Source organism: Eptatretus burgeri, chromosome 1 (assembly GCF_056783735.1).
Source record: "Eptatretus burgeri isolate ZD-2024b chromosome 1, Ebu_testis_v1, whole genome shotgun sequence".
Classification (NCBI taxonomy): domain Eukaryota; kingdom Metazoa; phylum Chordata; class Myxini; order Myxiniformes; family Myxinidae; genus Eptatretus; species Eptatretus burgeri.
The window spans coordinates 100,990,792-101,015,615 of NC_140961.1; the positions used below are offsets into that span (position 1 = coordinate 100,990,792).

General features: G+C 45.5%; 1 protein-coding gene across 1 annotated transcript in view; it reads left to right on the top strand.

Moving 5' to 3' along the window:
- Positions 1 to 24,824, top strand: part of LOC147035064 (putative carboxypeptidase X1) — a 76,053-nt gene that overhangs the window by 44,863 nt on the left and 6,366 nt on the right. Inside the window, exons 9-12 of the mRNA XM_085893262.1 lie at positions 2,544 to 2,667; positions 2,913 to 3,109; positions 3,218 to 3,397; positions 13,803 to 14,097. Coding sequence (XP_085749388.1) covers positions 2,544 to 2,667; positions 2,913 to 3,109; positions 3,218 to 3,397; positions 13,803 to 14,097 — 796 coding nt within the window. The remainder of the gene's footprint in view (positions 1 to 2,543; positions 2,668 to 2,912; positions 3,110 to 3,217; positions 3,398 to 13,802; positions 14,098 to 24,824) is intronic.

Below are 24,824 nucleotides of genomic sequence, written 5' to 3' on the forward strand. Positions count from 1 at the left end.
ATTAACTGAACTGTCATCCTGATGTTTCGCAAGTAGGGCGATTCATCAGTGTGTGCTGTCATTCTGATGGACGTTAAACTGGGCATCCCATCTGCTAGCATGAGATAGTGGCCATTAAAAATCCCACAGTGTCCTTTGCAAAGAGTAGGTGAGCTATTGCCGCTACCCTGGCAAAAATTCCAAATTCCTGCTCTAACCTACAGAGTGCACTGCACCTGCAACACAGTTGTGGCCCCAGAAAATGATGCAACCTACAGCAATGTACTGTATACAAAAGAAGAAAAATAAGTGATTTTCAAATGGGAATTCAAATGCCTAAAAATTTGAAAAACTAAGGTTATTACTGTGGTGATTCAGAAATTGTCGATTATTCAGAGTAAACATTTGAGCAAAGATATGCAGGAGTAATAATAAAATTAGATTGAAAAGTGGTGAAAACATGTGACATATTTTATTTGGAAATAGAGGCACAATGAGGGCAACTGTGAGCAGATGAGGAAAGTGATTGGCATACAAACACAAACTTTAATGAGATGCATTATCGTGTAAAAATTACTTGACAGAATTGATGAGGATGGTATTCAGGTTGCTGATGCCGTGTGTCCTTTTGCAGATCAAACGCGTCATCTCGTACCTGCTTTTTTCAACTTTAGTTGTTCTCTGATATGACCTCTGGGGAGGGAAGGGGGACGGTGCAATAAATGTCAACGTCAATATTGAATATAATTCTAAAAACTTTACTATTTATTCTCCTTTTGACAAATGTTCAACATTTTTGATAATGTTCAAAAAAAAATTGACTATTGTGAACCAAGGTGGCAACCCAAGTTCTTGTATTCATATAATTCTCTTTGCTCGAACAATTGCTGTCGTGGTTTATATTAAAAAACAGGCGAGGAGTGTTTCTTGCAAATCATTTTCGTTTTTTTGAGATTAGTTGAACCAAAAAAAAAAAGGATGAAAATATACATAACCGAAAATGAGGTATGCACGGTATTACCCACCCTGTGCGGGGTAATACCTTTTACATGCGGGGGCAAGTCCACGCATACTGGATCATCCAAAGAACTTTCTAAAACATTTTATTACCTTCCAATTAATACGTACCCAATTGTAAGTAATTAAAATTACAACGGAGAAAAAAACAACAACATCAACCCAAAAATAGATCAAAAACAAAGAGGGGAATAATAAGCAAGAATGAAATTACAAAATCAAACTAGAAGAGCACTCGGTAGAGATCAGACCTCCACCAGGCTGATTAGTTTACGTTTTCTATCACACTGATTGTCCGGATCTGGATTCAGTCCTGAACTAAAATTTAATCAGCTTGTTCTTGTAACCTAACCAATTTATCCACCAAGTTTCGTCTGAATCCGTCCACAACTTTTTGCTATACAGTATCATGCTATATATCGTTTTGGCCCCATCACTCAATGGCGAAGAATCAGTTAAAAAATTCTCATCCGGATCCGGATTCAAATCTTCACCAAAACCGAAACAATTCTTCCTTGTTACATGACCAACCTTCCCACCAAGTTTCGCCATAATCCGTCCACAACGTTTTGATATATCCTGCTATATATCGTTATTATCCCGATCACTCGATGGTGAAGAATCACTTCAAAAATTCTCGGATCAGGATCTGGATTCTGATCTTCACCAAAATCTAATCATTTCAACTTTGTCACATATCCCAGCTCTCAACCAAATTTTGTCCAAATCCGTCCACAACTTTTTCATATATTTTGTTCACAAACACAGACACGGGTGAAAAATAACCTCCATCTACCTTCAGTGGTGGAGGTAATAAGGACATATTATTGGAATTATGACTTTAAACCACAAATCAAAGTTTTCATTAATTTTACATAAAGCTCAACATTCACATCTGTAAACATTGTCATTTAGGAGGGTAGGTGGCAGCACCAATCACGGCCTCAGTTGCACTTCTCAGAACGTGGAATTATCCACTGTGCACCATTCACCCTCACTCCCCTACATTCCCAACAGCAAGGCTTTAATCGAGATCCATTTTTCCCTCAAAATTGGTCATTGATAACTTCAGCTATCAAAATCTACCTCTCATGGCATCCCCAGGAATGGTGGAAACACAGACAATGGGATATACATAGAGACCTCTACACTTCTGGCTACCTATTTATTACTCATAAATTATCTCATATAAGATAATACCAGGACTACAAATTCGACAAAAAAAACATGCTGATCACTTTCATACAATTTATTCATCTCATGCTGTAACAACGTTTGTGCCCAGTACTTCATAGATTACAAGTCGTGGTACAATCACACTAAATGATGTGGTGCAAGTTTAGCTTGAGCAATGCACCTATTTACCATTAATCAATTTCAATACCATTATTTTCTGTGCAAACATTGTATTTAAAGTATTACACAAAACGTTTATCGACCTCTGTTTAAACTTTAAGCAATATTCTGAACTTCGAATCTTCCCAACCCAACTCTTCTTTAAAAGTGTTTCCTTTCATTTGTCTGTTCCCCTCTACTAATTTCCAAAGTTCATGCAAGTCATCAAGAATGAATGTCCCGACATCGCCCGCATTTACACCATTGGAAAAAGCTACCAGGGCCGTAAGCTGTATGTGATGGAGATGTCGGATAACCCTGGGGTCCATGAACCAGGTAGGTTCACAATAGCACCTGATACAGGCAAATACATGAAGAATGGTGAAAATCAGGATGTGAAAATAAAATTGTGATATTTTCACAGTGCATCGTAAATGTATTTATCGACATCTTGATTTTATCTATAATGTCGAGTGAAATGTAGGATTATTGCTGCGATTGTCACTTTGTCTTTTTCTTTTTTGCTTGTCAGAAGGAAGATGTTCATAACTATATGCAGTATAACATTTGTTTTAATCCAGGAGAGCCCGAATTCAGATACGTGGCTGGCATGCACGGAAATGAAGTTCTGGGCAAGGAATTATTGCTGAATCTTATGCAGTTCCTATGTCATCACTATTATGCAGGCGATACTCATGTGGGGTTTCTAATAAACAACACCCGCATACATTTATTACCCTCTATGAATCCTGATGGATCAGAGGTTGCATACATGAAGGTGAAATACAAACAACAAACATTGCTTTTCGTTGCTTTCAAAGATTCAAAATGCATGCACAGGTACATTGTGGTGATTGTGTGTTTACATGTTTTTTTGTTTACCCAGGGATCAGAGTTGTCTGGTTGGGCTTTAGGTAGGTGGAACCAACAAGGAATTGACCTGAACCACAACTTTGCTGATCTGAATTCCCTGCTCTGGAAAGCAGAAGAAGAAAATAAAGTTCCACATGATTTCCCAAATCACCACGTTCCCGTTCCTGATTGGTACAACACTGACAAAGCACTAGTATGTTTACAAGTACTCAAGTTGACATAATTATTACACAAACTATTGAGCAGTGTTGGGCACCGATAACCACAAAGTTAACTTCGATAACGATAATCCGACAACCCCAATTTTTAAGTCCGTTAATGATAATCCGGTAATTATTAGCGAACGTAGTGAGCTTCATACTCAACGCGTGCACATGAGAGAATAGGAAACAACAACAACAACAACAACAACAACAACAACAACAACAACAACACAATACCCTGGTACTCAACGCATGCACATGAGAGAATAGGAAATAACAACAACAACAACACAATACCCTGGCAATTTTGAATCCGTGTCATCGGCTATGACCCTTTTGCTTGCGGTTTTTGTCCTGGGGAATGATGCGTACCGAGAGATCATGACCGGAAGTGTTTATTTATTTACTTATTCAATTATTTTTTCCCAAAGTTAATTTTATACTTCCGAAAGTCATTTTTTTCAGACAAGAAGTGTTTATTTAGTAGCGAACGCAGTGAGCTTTATACTTAACATGTGCACATGAGAGAATAGGAAACAACAGCAACAACACAATACCCCTGGCAATTTGGAATCCATGTCGTTGGCTATGACCCTTTCGCTTCCGGTTTTTTTTAAACACTGTGCGGTGTATAAACACGATTGGGTTTTATTTCTATCTTGTGAATATTACTTAACGCGTGCACATGAGAGAATAGGAAACAACAACAACAACAACTACACAATATCCTGGCAATTTGGAATCCATGTCGTTGGCTATGACCCTTTTGCTTCCGTTTTTTTTTTTGCTTCTGGTTTTTTTTTTTTGTTTCCGGTTTTTGTCATGGGGAATGATGCATGCCGGCAGATAAAGGCATCATCGGAGACATGAAAGACCCAAATATCAGACATGGTGTATATTTCCTCCACTGATTTTAATAAAGATATCTCCCGCATCATCAAAAAATAATTTTTTATCGTGATTTACGTTATTTGATCGCTGATCCCGAATCCAGACCGAAGTAACCGGAAATTGCGTATACAGTTGTGAACATCAAATAGGTAAAGTCAGAAGCGAATGTAAGAAGAATACTACGTTCACTTCTCGTATTTATTTTTTTAGATGTGATCCTGTTCTTGGCAGTGTAGTTGTCATTGTGAAGGTAATGTTGAGGAAATTTTTTTTTTCAGATGAGATCCTGTTCTCGGCGGTGTAGTTGTTGTTGTTGTGAAGGTAATGTTCAGGTAATATTTAATTTTTCATAGCAAAAAGAATTTAATTTGATATATTTAAGAAGCGAATGTAAGAAGAATTATACGTTCGCTTCGAGGCTTTGCCTATTCCATATTGTATAGACAGAAAGTTATCAGAAGTTAACGATAATCCGATAACGATAACTACTTTTAAACAAAAAATCAAAAAAACAAGGAAAAAGCTTCAAAACCCATAGAAAAGGCTTATTTATGCTAAACCCAAGGATAAAATAAGCATTATGCATCTTTTTAGAGTCTATGACACTATGTGCTGTTCGTAAAAAAAAAATGTTTTATTTTATTTTTTAATTTTATTTTTTTAATTTTTAATTCTTCAATTTTAATGTATTTCCAACAAACATGAACCGTTTTTTTGTAATTACGTAAATATTGGTTTTCCCGCCAGTAAACCGACGGCTCTTCCATGCTCGTAGTACTTATACAGCGCCTCGGCATTTTTTGGCGTCGGCTCGCATCGCCATCGAGGAGTGCCGTGCGCATGCGCATAAAACTGTGTGAGCACAGGCTCCGCCTCTTGTGCAAGTTTAATCTCGCGGGAAGTTGACTCCTGTTGTTCTATTTCCTAAATCATGGCGGCGTCGGATCTCATCGTTCTGATGGTGATGTTACCTGATGGTGAAAAAAGAGTAAAACGATAAAAATGTTATCGGACAAAAAATTAACGGACATTATCGGACTAAAAAAATCGAGTTATCGGAAGTTAACTGGTCCGATAACGATAAATGGAAGTTAACGTCCAATAATAGTCCGATTTAAAAAAAAAAGTTAACTTCGTTAATGAATTATCTGTTATCGGATTATCGTTTTTGTGCCCAACACTGCTATTGAGATGCTCCTTACTGTGTTCAGTGGCAATCTTCTGTTTTTAATCCTGTTGCTTTCATTAAGGCCATTGTGATGCTGCTTCTACCGTCGGCCTCACAATATTTCTGAGTACAGTTCTGTTCTTGCTTACGTCCCATTTGGCACCATTTTGGACATTACACGAACAAAATGTTTTGATTCGATGGCGATGCTGATCGGCGAACCAGCCTCACAATGGCCTCAACTATTGTTTGGTTATTTTCAAAAGAGGCCATTACTTATTTAATCATAACTTGTTGCACTGCAACTGATGTGGTTTTAAATTGCTAAAATCCAGGGTTGTTGCAAATGCTTTATTACAATGATATATGAAGTAGTGGAAAAAATTGCATCACTTATTTTATTATTCAAACTGAGGTCAAACCCATAATATTGTCATATTGTAACAGTGATGGATCTATTTAACGGGTGATCCAAGAGCGGTAGATATAAACTCCCAAGATGCCCGAGCGTGGAGAGGAAGTCACATGAACGCACCGTAAGCCGCACGGTGTGGTTGCGAGTTAATTAATCAGGTCCGTACACCAAAGTTTTGGCAGACACTTTTCTCAATAATAATTGAATCGCACTGGGAGGCAACTATGCGGCTCAACACCACAGCAATGATAAAATTACAAAATATAGATGTGATAAATAATCAAGGGCAACAATGTTGCATCAAGGGCATCAAGAGCACCGCAAACAATTAATTAATGTGAATATAAATGAATGAAAAGGGGAGGGGGGGACAAAGACAACACGTGACATGCCGGCTTAGCTAAACACAAATCGGACTCGTCACCTAACTTAAACTAGTCTTAAAAACCAGACTCGCACAAGCAACATGAGACACATAAGATGATATATATGGGGAGTTAGAGATGGGTGGCTTCCCTTGAGGAATGAGGCTGTTGTCAAATTTTGATGTCTGAGTTGAAAGCTGGCAAGGGTTATGAATGATCCAATATGTTTATTATGGCCATGTAGTACATAATAATGCAGGCCCCTTGTTCACTCAAACCGGATGTGTCATTTAACTTCAGACAAAGGTCTGAGTGTTAAAAAGTGTTAAACAGACAAAGGTCAGTTGCATTGCAGATGGAGCAGAAATGTTACATTTGCTTAGTGTGCGGGCATGCCGGTTGGTACAGTAATCGTGCAGCTCCAACTGGACTTGCACTGGCTCATACTGTGGGCCATACTGCTCATATGACTCATGCTATTCCGAGCCTCTTTCACCACAATTTCCTATCTTGGCCGTTCGTTCTCCACTCCTTATGAATACACACCCTCAGCAAACTCTCAACAACAAAATCAACATCTCCCAAGAGTGTCTGGCGCTCGCACGAGCCGTGTTAAACTCAGTTGGCCATGTTCAATTTCTGTGATTGCTTAAATACCCACATTCCTGACATCACTCGTGCCACTTCCAACAGATGTAACACAAGTGATTTTTTCCAATTTCCTTCGTTAATGCATGGGAGGTAATAATGCATGGGGTGACAACAGGGAAAGATTAAGAGAATTAAATACAGAGGGATAAAGGAGAAGTCAGACACTTGGTTTAGGGTGACAGGGAACTCTCTATACACATGATCCTGGCAGTTGCCTGACAGAGTGCTGAAGCGACCTGAAGAGGCACAAGGAAAATGGAAATTTGATGTGAAAAAAGGGACAATGATGAAAGAGGACTTGCAAAAGTTGAGAAGATGTCATGTTGAAATGGCTGTGGCTTGCAGGTACACAGCACCATCTACTGATCCGAAGAAAGTCGGGGAGGACCAACGACTGTAAGCAGCCACTCTGTCGGATTTGCATTGCGGACATAGGCCTTCATGCCTGTACACCTCACAAAAAGCAATTCTGATGATAAAATTAGGAAACTGAAATGGACTCTGACGTATGTGGATTGAACAAGGTGAACCTGTACATAAAGTCATTTGGAGTTGTTATATTTTCAGATGAGTTGAAATTCAACTTGTATTGTGTGGTTCACATGGAGCAGCAGTTCATGTAAGGATCCACTGGAAAGGAATTTCCCCTTCACAGCATGAGTGGCACTGTCCAATAACTGCAGTGCTGAATGGTGTGGGTATGCATTTATATCCATGACGTGGGTTGACTCCACCTTTGGCAATTTGAAAAGTTCAAGAAGAGAAATTAATGTTCTGGAAGAGTATTCAACACCGACGACCTGGGAACACCTTGAAGGGGCCAAATACTCAGAATTTGTGTTTTTCCATCTGATTCTGCTTCCTGCCAGCTGACTTTATGATTATGGTCAAATTGATGAGTGCAAGAAAGTTGATTTCAAAAAGTGAGAAAGGTTTACGCTCATATCATACTCTATGTATAACAAGTACATGTATTCACAATCTCATTCATGCAAATCTCCAAATGTAAACAAAGAAAAAAAAAACAACAAAAACAAACCTGTATGATGCTCGTTACCTTGATTTGTCCTGGAAACAGATGTAACCTCAACCTGATTTGTAACTGCTGGAACAATGTCGGCATAAAAATGTGGAAAGACTTCAAGAACCATGATGGAGCACCAGATATCTTTGCAGTTATAGATTGAGGAATGTGTCAAATCAGAAGTATGGATCAGTGAAACACATCCAGAATGCAATCTCTGTAATATGCGTGCATCACATGTGGAAAACTTGTTCCAGTCAATCCCTCACAGGGTTGATATTGCCTCAGCTCAACACACATTGTTTTGACAGCATACTTGCTGTTGTACGGAATGAAATGATGCACACTGGAGCCTTATGGTGGATCAGGAACGTTTGGGCATCGTCATAATAAAATATGCAATTTGGTGTTTGTCTGTCTGTCTGTCTGTCTGTCTGTCTGTCTGTCTGTCTGTCTGTCTGTGTGTGTGTGTTTCTGACTGTGATACATTCAGACATTACTTATCCAATCTCAACCAAACTTGACAGGAGGACTAACGGTTACATTATGGAGGTTGTAGCAAATTCATTTGCCCCCCTCCTCAAGGGGATTTTCCATTTGAGGTGAAGTTCATATTAATATGTATATCTGTGTTTAGATAGCTTATGATGACGTTTTTCCAAGGCCACTTCTCACAGCAACAGTAATAACAACACTAATGACAATAGTATAATATTAATGTTAATAAAAAAACCACATTAATACAAATAATATCCCCCTTTCCCAAAGGAGTTTTTCCTCCTTGGACAAACGCCGTGTTAACATGTATAAATAGCTTATCACAGCATTTTGTGGGGCACACCGACGGAAATAAAAATATATTATAAAGCACAAACACGTATGATTATCTTTTTAAATGCCCAGTCACACCTTGACGTTTTAGCCAGCAATGGCAACGTATCAAAATGTATGTAAAACGCTGGCTTACGCTGAACTTTTGATGTTTTTTTTAAAGATTCGGACGTATTCATAACGAGTTGGTCGTATGCATAACATATTAGTAACGGACACAGAACGTTTCGTTGTCTTATAGATAACTTATACCAACGAACGCTTAGCCTGTTGTCGGCGTTCACAACCTATGCCCAACGATAGTCTAACTTATGCATAGCGCGCTGCACGTATCGCCGATGATCACGTGGCGTAGCCTATTAAAAGGCTGCCACACAACGATTCAAATCATAACGCCGGAGAAAGGGAAGTGTCAACATCGCAGTCACACCTTGGCAATCTTGCCAGCATATGCCGACCTCTGAAAAATGCGTCTAAAACGCTGGCGCACGTCGAATACGGTATGGGTAAGTTTGGTATACGTGAATAGAACGCGAAAGTACGCTATCATACGTCGTATTAAGTGGAGTACATCTTGTACTTTTAATTGTGTTAAACATTTTACGACGTACTTGCCGTATGCCTCACGTTCCGCATGCGATGGGAATAAGTTGTATGCACGATATGCGATCGTTGGCACACGTCGACAAAAGTTACTTGTAAGTTACTCATAAGTCGAAACACGTCAATGTCATGGTTAGCGTCAGTGTTCCAGACTCCCTGGTTTTTTTTTCTTTTTCTTCGGTACGACTGTGATGTTGACACTTCAATTTCTAGTGCGGTTATAATATTGTTACGGTTGTGGAAATTCGCAAACCACCATTCAGGTCCCATAGTTGAGATATCTCTGTAAGTACATGTGTAGTTAGCCCCAAACCCGTTGTTTAGAGGGAATAAATGTGATTCATTGGGGCTGCGACGCTTTGAGATTTTTCTGTTCTATCTTTATTTTGAACCAACCACGCTCCAACCGTCAGACAATAAAAACAACGCCAACAGCCACGACCTTTACCTTCACAACTCGCTCCCGCAAACATCGCATCACCGCCATTCCAAACGGCACCATGGCCATCGGCCACCGCCGGAAACCCTCCACCACCTTCACCTCCCTCCTCGGGCTGTCCTGGGCTCGTACAAGATACGCACCGAGCCGCGACTGCAAATAGCGGCCTTTCCGAGGAGAATTCGGATCAGGAATGCCACACGCCCACTTCTGATCCATCCAATCAGGAAGCGCGGGGCGGCTTGGCCCCGCCTCCAGGCGTATCTGTGTGGAATTGAGATATGCAAATTCTAGGATCAGGGCTCTCCGTGTGCCGCGGTGCTCTCCGCGCGGTGTATATGTGTGCTCTCCATGTGCCGCGGAATAAATGTGCATTATGTTGAACTGTTTTCCCGTTTTGCTTCTTCTTTTCTTTAATTGAATCTCCATCTTGCTTCACGTAACGGGTTCGTCGTGGGCTTAATATGCCCGATAATTAATCGGAACCGTCGAGGCCGACGATAACACCGCTCGGTTATCCCGATAGCACAGAACGGATCGCTTAAGCGGCCCGTGTCCGGAGTCGACCTGTGGCGAGGTGTGATCGCCCGGTCTACCATCCGCGTGGGTACTTAGGTAGGTCGAGTTTGGCGAACAACCCTATCCCCCGCGGGTGGCCGATTGGCACGATCGTGGTGAGGCCGAAAGGCCCACCCGTGACTACCTCCCGGCTTTAGTCCGAGAGGGTCACAACAGAATTGTCCGTCCGGTGGGTGACGTGCCGCCATTCGAGTCACGTGGCCGTTCGCACGCCGGCGGGCGCGAATTCGCAACAAAATAATATAATTAATAGGCTGCCACTCAACGATTTAAATCATAACCGCACTCGAAATCGAAGTGTCAACATCACCGTCATGCCGAAGAAAAAGAAAAAAAAACAGGGAGTTTGGAACACTGACGCTAGCCATTACATTGACGTGTTTCGACTTATGAGTACCTTACAAGTAACGTGTGTCGACGTGTTTCAACGATCACGTAACGTGCCTACAACACGTTACTCATAGGTTAAAATAAGTTTCGGGAACGCTAAATATTACCTCGACGTGTTTCGACTTATGATTAACTTACAATTAACGTGTGTCGACATGTGTCAACGATCGCATAACGTGCCAACAACTTATGGCCAGCGTAGCGGAACTTGTGAGTCATACGCTGGCATAAGTCCAACAAATTTCAAGCATGCTAAAATTTGAGGACAACCGCAAAGTACAACGATGAAAGCCAGCATACTATGACGTATGGCAGTGTTTTTCAGCATGCTCTCAATGTTTCCAAAACTTACCCATAACGTATTCGACGTGTGCCAGCGTTTTAGACAATTTTTTCAAAATTCGGCATTAGCTGGCTAAAACATCAAGGTGTGACTGGGCCTTAAACAGTTGCTACTGCTGTTTAACACCAAACTGAGTGGGAGGAAACCCGACGTTCTTGAGACCCTAGCCGAGCTCTGCTGTAATCTACTGTATCTACCCCAGACAGAGAGGATAATAACATGACCCTTCCTGCCGCTCCCATCGAGAGTGGGTGTGCTAGTTGACTCCAAATATGCTGTTTTGTGGTGGAATGGAGTGAAATCAGATTGGGGCACATAATCGAAAGGAAATACTTGCTTGTGGGCCCATACTTGCTTGTGGGCCCGAGGCCAAACTTTATCAGTGCCCCCCCCCCAAAAAAAATATATATATACATATATATATATATATATATATATATATATATATATATATATATATATCGTAATATTGTAATGTAAAAAAAAAAATAAATTACAACATGATGTAACACATCAATAATTTTTAATGAAATTAGTTCCATATCAAGTACATCAAAGTAAATCAAGTTCCATATCATGTACATCTTGCACATAGGAATAATGGAAAAATACAATGAAACTTAAGCATAATAAATTACAATGAAATACAATGCATAATAAAAAGCATACAATGAAACCGATCAGAGAACCCACAAGTCCCCGGTGGGCCCCCAGTTACTGGTGGGCCCTCGGCCAATGGCCTATGTTGCCTATTGGAAAATCCAGCTCTGGTGTTATATTAAAGTGACGGTAGAAAATATATGTAGATGATAGAAAAGATAAAGATAGGAGAAAGCATTTAAAGCATAAGCCTGGTGTTGGCTTAATGGTTAGAGTGGTGGGCTTGGGATCCTAGGATCCTCAGTTGAAATCCCACTCGGCTGTTGAATTAATACCAGGTGGGGTTGACACTGCCTATCATCTTTCTGAGGTTGGCAAAATGAGTGCCAGCTTCCTGGTATCCTGTGTTGGAGTGGTGACCTGTCCAGGATTGTGCCCATTAGCCAAGGAGACTGCTGAAGCAGCACTGACACTCTGCACAGAGTATGGTCCCAATGGAATGGAATGGAATCAAAGCCATGATCTGTTCTACTTCCATTAACCATCTCACACCCTCCCAAGCCAACCTCTTCCCACATTTCCAGTTTTTTTCCTTCGTGAGAATTTGCTTCTCTATCCATCTTGTCCACCCTGTATATCCTCCCTTACCCCTCATCCTTCCTCATAGACTCCTACTTGTCCACATTGTCCTCGACTTTGTCCCTCAACCCTGCTGATCGTGTGTTTCTCCCTCTCTTTCTACTCTATCTATTGTTTTGTTACATCCTGATCCGTTCGATGTCCTAACTCCTCCATGAACCTCGACTTTGTCTAAAAAAAAAAATCCATGTTCAGCAAGTCATTGTTTGTTCATATGCAGCATGTGACTGTGGATTAGCATCATTTATTTCATGGCTGTGGAAATGCCACAGATGCAATGTCCGCCACACATTAGAGCAGGACTTTGGAATTTTGTCAGGGTACCAGCAATAGCTCATCCACTTTTCATGGACATTGTCAGATTTTTTAACATCTGTCAACTCATGGCAGCAGACGGGACACCCAGTTTAACGTCTGTCTGAGGGACGGCACACACATTGATGAATTATCCTGCCTGCGAAACACCAGGATGAGAGTTTATAGCTGGGCCGAGATTCAAACCCAGGCTTATCAGCTTCGAGCTGAGTGTGCATACCCAGCAAGTGACAAGCTTTCATAAGTGATACAGCAGATTGAACCAAATATGAGTCACAAATTATAGTCTTGGTTGAAATGCTTGATCTTATTTCAGCAACCTTAAGTTAGCTGGAATGTTTATTATTGTGGCTATTCACTATACATATCTTTTGATGCTGGATTCCTTGTTCATATAAAATAAGACTTTTTGATGCATAAATATTGAAACAATTTTTTTTTCTTTCCTTGTTGAGTTAGTTTGAATTTTTTTTAATATCGTTCAAATTAATTGATCAGAGACAGAGACAGAGACAGAGACAGAGACAGAGACAGAGACAGAGACAGAGACAGAGACAGAGACAGAGACAGAGACAGAGACAGACAGACACAGAGACAGATAGAGTCCATGTTCTGTGCAGAGCGTTGGTGCTGCCTAAGCAGTGTCCTTGGCTATTGAACACAATCCTGGACAGGTCACCACTCCGACACAGTATACCAGCATGCTGGCACTCATTTTGCCGACCTCGGAAGGATGACACAGGCAGAGCCAACCCAATCTGGTATTAATTCAACAGGCGTGTGGGATTTGAACTCAGGACCCCAGGATCCAAAGCCCACCACCCTAATCATTCAGTCAACACCAGGCATGATCAATCAAAGAGGTTTCATATATTGTGCTTTTCATCCAAGAATAAACTCTCAGAGTACTTTACAATTCAAAAACAATTCATAGTAAATCCAAAAACCACCACAACATACAAGTCAAACATGCAGGATAATCTTCTAGAAATAGCAGGAAACAAACAGAAAAAAGTAAGCTGATGCAGTAATCTTTTTCCACTACTGTATGTCTCTCAAAAGTTGTTGAAGACAATATGTGTGATGAACATTTCAAGACTGTCTTAAGGCTAAATACTTGCAAGTCACTGAGTATGCCTTAGGTCGCTCCGGAAACTCGGGCTGTGATCGCTTGGATGGAAAAGTATCCATTCGTTCTTGGTGGAAGCCTACACGGAGGAGAGCTTGTCGTGACCTACCCATATGACATGGCTCGTGACTGGGCTCCCAGTGGGCTGACTCCAACTCCTGACAACAGCTTCTTCAAGTGGTTGGCGACTGCTTATGCATCCAGCCATCGAAACATGGCTGACCCTCATCGTCGTATGTGCCATTATGACGACTTTAGTCCGGGAAGGGGTACTGTAAATGGAGCGGCTTGGCACACAGTTCCAGGAAGTAAGTTTTATTTTCTTTTTTTCTTTTTTTTCTTATTGACACCCCGACCCCCCTAAACTCTCCTATATTAAGCCACAACAGGAAAAAGATTTCCCTCATCTCATGTTGAGGGTTGCTGGCCAATTTGCCAGGTTGTCACATGTGGGTTAGAAAAAAGACCCACACTAGTATGTCATTGTGTAAAGAAACATTTAAATCTTTAACCACGCAACCAAACAGACAGCTTGATTATTGCTTATTATAAAACTAGTAAGCCAATGGGCCCCAGGCCCACTGTTTGTTGACATGTTTGAAGCTCGATTTATTATTTATTATAAGAACCGGAGACAGGAACAGTGTAGCCTCACACAGTCAATCAGCAGTATCTCACGACTTGCCATCAAGCCATGTGAAGCAGAGCTCATGCTTGCTTTTTCTGGGTATTTAATGATATGATTAATGAAAACGTTTTTGTCAAAATATTCTTCTTGACCTTGCATGGCCTGAGTTATTGGTGATTAATACACAAAATGCACAATTGTTATGCTATATTTAGCTCAGTTGCCCCACTAGTGGGGCAACTTAGCATAAGAATTGTGCATTTTGTGAGGAAAGCACCAAATTTGGCACACTAGTAGCCTAAGATATTGTTGCGAATTCGCGCCCGCCGGCGTGCGAACGGCCACGTAACTTGAATCGCGGCACGTCGCCCACCAAACGGACAATTCTGTCGTGACTCTCTCGGACCAACGCCGGGAGCTAGTTGCGGGTGGGCCTTTCAACCTCACTACAATCGTGCCAATCGGCCACCCGCGTAGGATAGGGTTGTTCGCCAAACTCGACCTACCTAAGTACCCACGCGGATGGTAAAACGGGCGATCGTACCTCGCCACAGGTCGACTCCAGACACGAGCCGCTTGGGCGGCCCGTTCCATACTATCGGGATAACAGAGCGGTGTTATCGTCGACCTGGACGGTTCAGATTAATTACCGGGATGTTACACCCACTACGAACCCCTTACGTGATGCAAGATGGAGATTCAAATGGAGAAAAGACGAAGCGAAACGGGCACAGTTCATCAAGCAAGCATTTTATTCCGTGTAGCACATATATACAGCCATACAGAATCAAAATGCACATAAAGCAAATGTAGTACAACCGACTAATGCGTACACACGAAACACTTGTACAGTTTTACTTCACAAATGGCGCCAACACACATTTACACCAAAACAAAAGAAAGAAGCCACCCTCACAGACAAGGAGGCAGACAGGCCCTTTGGCCAAATCGGCGCGGGATCTAGAGGAGCGGCCAGGTCCACGAGACTGGGGAGGTCTTACCCGTGTTCTTGTGACTCGTTTGTGGGCAAGCCGCAAATGTCCACGCCGCTGTACCCCGACTCTGTGCCCCTTGTCGGGTTTCGTTGGCACCACGTTTGGGGTGGGGGAGGAACGGGGCCCCCTTTTGCATGATCTCAGCGTGGGGGGTGGGGGGAAGGGGAAATTGTTGATGCCCTGGGGGAGGGGAGTAGCTGGCTGGCTTGGGTCCCGCAACGAGACGAGCGATCCCCCACACCACAACCTCGTCGTCGACCGCCGTCCTCCTTGCCTCAGACTCGAGCTCCCTTGCCTGCAGCTCCACCGCGTGCACTTGACTCAACCCCACCAATGCAACGCTCCTTGTCTCCAAAATCAACTCCTCGACGACACTCTCCAACCTGGTAATTCTCACGCCTTTATAGCCGGCAGGAGAAGTCAATATGCAAATTCCATGATCAGAACGCGATTGGAGGCAGGGCCACGCCGCCCCCCCCGGTCAGCCATTGGTCGGGCAAAATGGGCGTGAACCTCCCCTGATCCTAAAATTTGCATATACGGACTTCACATACACACGCTTGGAGGCGGGGCCAAGCCGCCTCACGTTCGCCCATTGGACGGAGGGGAAGTGGGCGTGAAGCGTTTTGGATCCGAATTTTCCCATCGGAAAGGCCGCCATTCGCGCTTGCGGCTCGGTGCATTTGGCACCAATCGCCGAACGGGCTCTAGACAGCCCAACGTTCAGTGTTCACAGGTGGTGTGGTTGTTGGATGTGAAGGAGAGAGGCGAAGGTGGTGGAGGGTTTTCGGTGATGGTTTGATGGTTATGGTGCCGTTTGGGAATGGCGGTGAAGCGGTGTTTGCGGGATGGAGTTGTGAAGGTAAAGGTCGTGGCTGTTGGCATTGTTGGCGGTTTAATGGTCAAAAATAATAATAGAGAAAGAAAAAATGGCGAACTCAAAGCGTCGCAGCCCGGATGAATCACACATATTCCCTCTTTCCAACGGGTTTGGGCTAACTACACATGTACCTATCGAGATATCTCACCTGCGGGCCCTTTATGGTGTAATGTGAATTTCCACAGCCGTAACACTACCCCCTTCCCTTTTTACAGACTCGTCCCGAGTCGTCAAATTTTCGTGTGCCGTCATGTGTAGTTCTCCCCTAGTACGTTTTACCTTCGGATCCCTGAGTGCGACATTCATGGTATTCGTGTCCCAAAAATAAATAACCTGAGGGCTGAGTAACTAACTAACAAACACACTCATTCAGACGACGTAAATAAAATTGCCGGCGTGAGACAGACATGCCGGGAGCGCACTCATATTTACAGTACATCTTAACAACTTATAAATTTTACACTAACCATGGGCCAGGATCAATGGACTCTGCAGGGAGCAAAACAAAAGTCAAAAGAAAACTGGCGCACGGGCCGCCACTGCAGGCCCGTGTTGTAGCTGCCAACAGGACAGTCCTTGCAAACTTGATCGATCCCGGCACGCATGGAAATGAACGGGGGGGGGGGGGCAAATCGAAACAGAATGGGGCTGGTAAACGTGGGCAGTGGGCATGGCATGGCAAAGGCAGCAGGCAAACACAGCCTGCAAAACAAGGCCATTGCAGGCAAACACAGCCGGCAGACGATCTGACCGGCACAGGCCTTGCAGAAAACAGCTGCCGACGATCCGGCTGGTACAGGCCTTGCAGCAAACAGCTGCAGACGGTCGACCGGCACAGGCCTTGAAGCAAACAGCTGCAGACGATCCGGCTGGTACAGGTCTCGCAGCAAAACAGCCAGCCGATGAAGTGGCTGGCCTCTTGCCGTGCAGTGCAGTTTGATGGAGGGGGTGTGGTGGTGATGGCCACTCAGAAGGCGGGCTCGGACCTACCTACTGTCTCCCTCCCACCTATCACCTTTGCCTGTCACTGTACCTACCCACTCCCTTAATTTGTCAAAAACCAATTTAGCCCCAACTTATTTTTTTATTGTTTTTATTTTTTTACTCTTCCCCACTATAAATCGTCCCCAAACCCCCTTTATGTCTCTGTTCAGCTAACCTATCGTCTTCCGAGCCTACTCCCAACCCCTACGTTCCCTTGTGTCGAGGGAGAGCTAGCGTCTTGTGTCGAGGCCCAACTCAAGCCTCAAGATGGCCTCCCCAGACTTCAGCGATCTAACCCAAAGTGGGTCCAGCGGCCCACAACGTGAGCGAAGGGATGGATGGTGCGGAGGGGTACACTTCCTAATCTACCCTAACCATTTAACTGTTAAACTACCCCGGGGCTTTCAGCAAGCGCCTCTCGCTTAAACTATTGGTTCTAACAACCCAGATTCCCATCGCCTGTGTTGGTGTCCTCGCAATTTTCGGGCCATGCCCCCCAATTTTCTCTTTGTGCCCTCACACGGTCTCATGGCTGGGACGCGTGGCTCCCTTGGCAGGCACTACCCTCTGCCGATTCTCCTACGATGGCACCCCCGGGCACTACACTGCCTCCGAGCCTACCAGCTCCCTAAACACCGGGGAGTGCCCTCCCTGGCGACTCCCCTGAAATGCTCACGTGGCAGGCTGGCGCCCCAGGCCCCTTCCCTGGGTGCCCGTGCCCAATACACTGCCCACGCGGCTAACGGCGCCCCGGGGCCCCCGCATCCTGCAGACGCACCCGTGCCCACTACGCTATCCCGGCCCCCCATGGGCCCTTGGCCTACCACGGCCGACTAGCCTGGTGCCCGGGGTACCCACTCAGCGATACTCACTTTTCGCAGCCACACTCCCAGCCCGTCAACAGGGCTCTTGCACCCCTCCAAATGGGTTTCGAGCCTACTTTCCCACCAACAACAAAACGACCTCCATTTTGTTAATTTAACTAACCCAGCAAACTCACTTTACACTGACCCCGGGGGCCCTTGGGCGGGAGTCACTCCTCCCCCCAATCACTCATCGCACCATGCATTCCCCATTCGCTCCATACACTCAGACCCGCTGGCCTCACTCACTCATCATGTACTCACCTCACGACCTTTCAACACACACATCGCTGATCTCTGCCATCCTGCTGACTACATCCCCTAACTAACTCGTGCTCCCATGTCGTCCCTTAAACTACAGCACGTTCCATTGAACACTACTTAGCTAAGCTACGTCCCCACTACACATCCAAAGTCTGTCACTGTCTTCTAAATCCAAAAATTCCATCTCTATCCTAAATCTAAACTGCAATCCCTCTACCTAATCCATTCCACGGGCCCCATGAGGACTTACCCCTGCCCCATGAAGCCGGTCTCGTGAAGCTAACCCTTCCCCCTAACTAGTGTCATCCTGTGCCCTGGACAAGGGGGTCTTCCACTCCAGCCCAGGGAATCCTGTTCACCCGAAAGCGAGGCTTGCTTTTTTTTTTCCCTTGCGCAGCACCAGCGCGGCAACTTACAACCTGCACACCAGCGCGGCAATTCACAGCCACGCACCTTTGGCGTGACGTCATGGCAGCTGTTCGCTTTCCTCGTCCCTCTTGGACGGTACCATCCGGCAGGGATTCACCCTCCTGCCGGATTCCAACCAGACACGCAGCCATGACGTCACCCAGCGCATAAAAAAAGCACAAGCCCCGCGTCTCGAGGGGTTCCCCACGCGAACACGTGTGCTCTGCCCATTGGAGCTTAACACACCTGCCCGTGTGGTAAACCCATCCGGTCCAAATCCGTTTACCTGCCTAAACTTTGTCCGTCGCGGGATCGGCAACATTCACCGCGCTCGTTTCCGGACTGGGCTTCACTCCCGCAAGCGAGCATGTGGCGGCTTCGTGCGTACCACAGCACGGCCCTCGCGCTCTCTGCTGGGTGAACCCGGCGCGGTTCCCATTGCAACTACGGCTGCTACTCGGCCCTTGTCTATCTGTCGTAGTCGTCGTCTCCATTCGACATAAGCACTCCTACGTGTCACGACGCTCACACTCCACTCCATCACATTCACACCGGAGACGCGGCTGCGTGCTCCCGCATGCTGACCGTCATCTCCCTTACATACAGCGACCTCACACACACGGTCTCCCTCACACTTGGCCGCTCACTCACTCGTGCCATTTCCTTTGCACAAGTGGTTCCATTCACACACGGCCGTTCACCCATGGCTCCATTCACACACGGCCATTCACCCTTGGCTCCTTCCACACACGGTGCCTCATCCACACACGGCGTGCTGGGAGGCACGCACTTCGGCACACTTTCCACCACACCACTCACACATGGGGTTTCACTCCCACACGGGGTGTCACTCATACCCGGGGTCTCATCCATACACGGGCTCGCACTCACACCTTGCACCACACACACCGGCACAACCACACTGGGGATTCCTGTTACCCCAAGGGGTTCCGGGGCCTCTATACCCCCCCAAGCTCGGCGTGCACCCGTTCGCAGCACCCGTCCCCTCAAACTCGCTCGACATGACCGAACCCACCTGGTCGTGATCAGCTTCAAGGGAGCATCCTCCCTCCCCTCGTTCCTGGAGGAGGCCATCCAGATGCTCGCACCGTGTCCCTACACACTCCGCGACCTCACCCCCATTGTCCTCCACTACCTCTGTGTGTGTGCTCGTCTTCAACCCCGTCCAATTCACCCTCTATCTCCCGTGTCTCTGTACATTTATTAGTTTCTGTTTCTTTCTGGAGTTTTTCCATCTCTCTGGACTTCAATTTTACTCTCTCCTTGAGTTCATTCATTTCAAACTCGTACAGTTGTTGTTTTCTCTCCCACTGTTTCTCCTGCTCTTCATTTTCCAATCTCATCGTTTCTTTCAATTGGCTCATTTCCTTCCTGTGTTTCATTCGCTGTTCTCTCACTACTCTTCCTTGTTTCCTCTCCTGTCCTTCCTTCTCCAGTTTCATGGTTTTCTTCATTTGGTTCTTCTCCATTTTGTGTTTCATTCGCTGTTCTTCCATTATCTCTTCGTACTTACCCCTTGCTCTCTTTTTTTTAATTTATTTCACCCCCTGTCCCTCATTCTCCAACCTCATAGTTTCCTTCAGTTGGTTGATTTATTTTTCCTGTTTCAGTCGTTGCTCTTTCATTATCTCTGCATACCTCAACCTTGCTTTCTTTTTCAATTGTTGTTGTCTTTCTTTTTTAATTTCTTTCACCCCATGTCCCTCATTCTCCAATCTCATCGTTTCTTTCAATTTGTTAACCTCAAATTCATGTTCTTGTTGTTTTCTATTCCACTGTTCCTCTCGTTCTTCTCTCTCCAATCTCGTTGTCTCCTTCAATTGACTGATTTCTCCTTCCTGCTTCATTCCTTGCTCCCTCACTTTCTCCTTATATTCCAACCTATTTTTTTTCCTTTTGTCGTTCAGTTTCAAATTCATACTCTTTCAGTTTTCTATTCCACTGTCTTTCTTGTTCCTCATTCTGCAATCTCGTTATTTCCTTCAGTTGGCTGATTTCCTTCTCCTGTTTCATTCGTTCTTCCTTCATTACTCTTTCTTGCATCTCATTATTTAATCTGGCCTTCGCTTCCAGCTGTTCAATCTGTACAGTGTGGTTCTTTAACGTTTCATCCTCCGTTCTCATTCTTTCCTCTTTCACCATCCTCAACTCGTTTTGTAGTCCCATCTCTTTGTTTTGGTATTTCTGTAACTCAGAAGCTTTCTTTTCTCATCTCTGCACACTCCAACCTTGCTTTGGCTTCCAACTGTTTGATCTGTACAGTGTGGTTCTTCATCGTTTCATTTTCCGCTCTCTTCCTCTCCTCTTTTAACATCCTTAGTTCGTTTTGTAATCCTCTCTCTTTGGTTTCGTGTTTCCGTATCTCAGACGCTTTTTCCCATAATTTCTCTCTCAATTTGCATGCTTCTTTTCCCATTTCATCTATTCTCTTATCGTATGTCTTCCTCATCTCTGCACCACTTTCCAATGCTTCCATCCTCATTTCGTTCATTTTCTTCCCGTATTCCTCTCTTCTTTTCTAGCCATTTCTCTCTCAATTATATCGTCCCTTCCAGGGTTTCTCTTTTAATCTGGCCTTTTCTTACCTCTTCCTTCATTTCTCCCTGCAGTTCTTCGAATTGTTCTGACTTTTCCAGAAATTCCTCCGTCCTTTCCTCCAGCTGTCTCTCTCCTCTTTTTATCTTCCGTTCTAGGCTTTCTCTTTCCTGATTGCCTGTTCTTATCTCTTCCTTCAATTGCTTTATTTCCAACTTGTGTTCACATTCTCTTTCTTCCAACTTTTTTTTCCCATTCTTCTTCCAAGTGCTTTCTGTCCCGGGAGTTACCAATTCGCTACTCCTCCATTCTCTCGTTCAGCAGGCTCGTCTCTTGTTCCCACTTATGGATCCTCAAGTCTATTTCCCATATTTTCCCTTTAATTCTTCGAACTGTGTTGACTTCTCCAACAGTTATTTGTTTTACTTCCAGCTCGTGTTTCTGTTTTTCTTTTTCGAGCTCGGTCCTCCATTCTTCCTTCAATTCTTTCCAAAGCCCGCCGATGTCCGCCTGCCTCGCCTGGCATGCCCACGTGGTTTGAAACGGTTGTTGGGAGCGCTCGCCTCGTGTTGCGCCATTTGCCGCGCCATAAATAGCCGCTCGCTCCGTGCTGCGCTGAGGTTTGATCGCGCCGCCATAATGAGACTCAGTTGCCGGCAAAGTCCGTGCTCAGAATATGGGGTTGAGCTTCCCCATGGATTAAAATTACAAGTGGTACCCTCCCGGGCCATGGATTCTACATTTCTACACATATACATTTCTACCCCCGGCATCCGCTCGCCTTGAAACGCCATCTTGTTTCTCGTAAGGGATTAAGTTTTTTCTTTTTTAACTCGCTCGAATTTGGGGAACACGGAGGGTCGCTTCACTCACCCCTGATCCGGTTCCGTGAATTTAGTTGGAGACCGAGGTGGATTTGAATCCCACACTCCTGTACACCAGTGTGGCAAGGAGGGGGATGGGTTCGTACGCCACGACCTGACGCCAGTGTTGCGAATTCGCGCCCGCCGGCGTGCGAACGGCCACGTAGCTCGAATCGAGGCACATCGCCCACCGGACGGACAATTCTGTCGTGACCCTCTCGGACCAACGCCAGGAGCGAGTCACAGGTGGGCCTTTCAACCTCACCACAATCGTGCCAATCGGCCACCTGCGTAGGATAGGGTTGTTCGCCAAACTCGACCTACCTAAGTACCCACGCGGATGGTAAACTGGGCGATCGTACCTCGCCACAGGTCAACTCCGGACATGAGCTGCTTGGGCGGCCCGTTCCGTACTATCGGGATAATCGAGCGGTGTTATCGTCGACCTGGATGGTTTAGATTAATTACCGGGATGTTGCACCCACTACGAACCCCTTACGTGATGCAAGATGAAGATTCAAATGGAGAAAAGACGAAGCAAAACGGGCACAGTTCAACAAGCAAGCATTTTATTCCGCGGCACACGGAAAGCACGTATATACAGCCATACAGAACAAAATGCACATAAAGCAAATGTAATACAACTGACTAACGCGTACACACGGCAACACTTATACAGTTTTACTTCACAGACGGCGCCAACACACATTTACACCAAAGCACAAGAAAGAAGCCACCCTCGCAGACAAGGAGGCAGACAGGCCCGTAGGCCAAATGTGCGTGGCACCTCGAGGAGCGGCCAGGTCCGCGAGACCGGGGAGGTCTTACCCGTGTCCTCGTGACGCGTTGGCGGGCAAGCCTCAAATGTCCGTGCCGCTATACCCCGTCAATCCCATGTCAATGGGGCACGCCCTTCTTGGACATCGCAGTTGTACCACGTGTCCTATAGGAGGGACCCATCACCATGAGTCCGGCTGAACCATTGCCTGTTCACCGAAACCGGTAGAACAGCCAACGGGAGGTGGGTCGCAGCTCGAGCCACCACATGTCTTGTGTTCAGCTTCAGCCATCTTAAAGTCGGCACGAGCATTTTGGATATGTCGAACTTGTACATATATATTTGTGTTTTTATCCAGCTTCTAAACCAGCGTTTCTCAACCTTTTTACCCTTGTGGAACCCTTGAAATAGTTTTCATGTCTCTCGGAACCCCTGCATAAAAATTATTATATACCATTATTGATATCTAGCTCTTTTATATTTTTATCGAAGTTCACGTGGTAAATATAATACATATTGTTGTGGTTGACGAAATTCACAAACCACCATTCAGGTCCCTTAGGTGAGATATCTCTGTAAGTATATGTGTAGTTAGGCCCAAACCCGTTGTCTAGAGGGAATAAATGTCATTCATGCGGGCTGCGACTCTTCAGGATAGCCGTTTTTCTTTTACTATCTTTATTTTGGACCAGCCGCCATTATTACCACCACCAACCACGTCTCAACAGCCATCACACAACAACCACCAACCACAACGCCGCTTCACAACAACAACCACCAACCACAACGCCGCTTCACAACAACCACCAACCACAACGCCGCTTCACAACAACCACCAACCACAACGCCGCCTCACAACAACAACCACCAACCACAACGCCGCTTCACAATAACAGCCACGACCTTTACCGTCACAACTCGCCACCATCGCATCCACACCATCTAGCGCCACTCGTGGGCACCGATGCTGGACTCGTGCGGGGCGCGCACCGAGCAGCGTGTTCAAAAACATCACAGACTTTCCGCAGAAAAACGGATCAAAAACGACTCACGCCCACTTTTGTTCCGTCCAATCGGTGAGCGAGGGGCGATTTGGCCCCGCCTCCAGGGCGTTGGAGGGCGGTCGCTATATGCAAATACATGGATCAAAAAGCATTCACGCCCACTTTTCCTCGGTCCAATGGGGAGCCAGTTAGAGAGGTGAAGGGTCGGAGGCAGAGGGTCAAGGGTGAAAGAGCGAAGCCACGGGGCTTATATAAACAGCTGCGTTCATCAGAAAAGACAGTTGTGCGGAGTTCAAGAGAGTCGTCGGTGGAGCTGGAAAGAAGTGGGAGAAGTCAAGAGTGAAGAGTTGGGACGAGCCAAGAGAGGAGACGGAGAGGGCGATTAGACGGAGCTGTGGAGAGGTGGCGGCGGCGAAGGCGGACGAGGGGGTGCTCGCGTCGGTGCCGGGAGCTGCAGAGGGAGAGGCCGGCGGCGCGACCGAGGTCGAGGTGGAGACGCTCGTTGCAGGACCCGAGACAGGGTGATATCCACCATCCCCCGAGCATCAACAACCCCCTCCTGTTTCCCCCCCGCGCTGAGATAGTGCGACAAGGGGGCCCCTTTCCCACCCCCTACCAGGCACTGTCCGCTAGGCCCGCGGAGTTGAGGCGCCGCCGCCGCTCTACGTCTCATCATCAGACGGGTAGGCCCGACACGGTCTCGGCCCCAGGCCCGCCTACCCCCCTCATCCTGGAGGGTGGTTCTCTTTTCTTTTGCTTTGGGAATATGTGTTGTCGGCGCCGTCTGTGAAGTAAAATTGTATGTGTTGCCG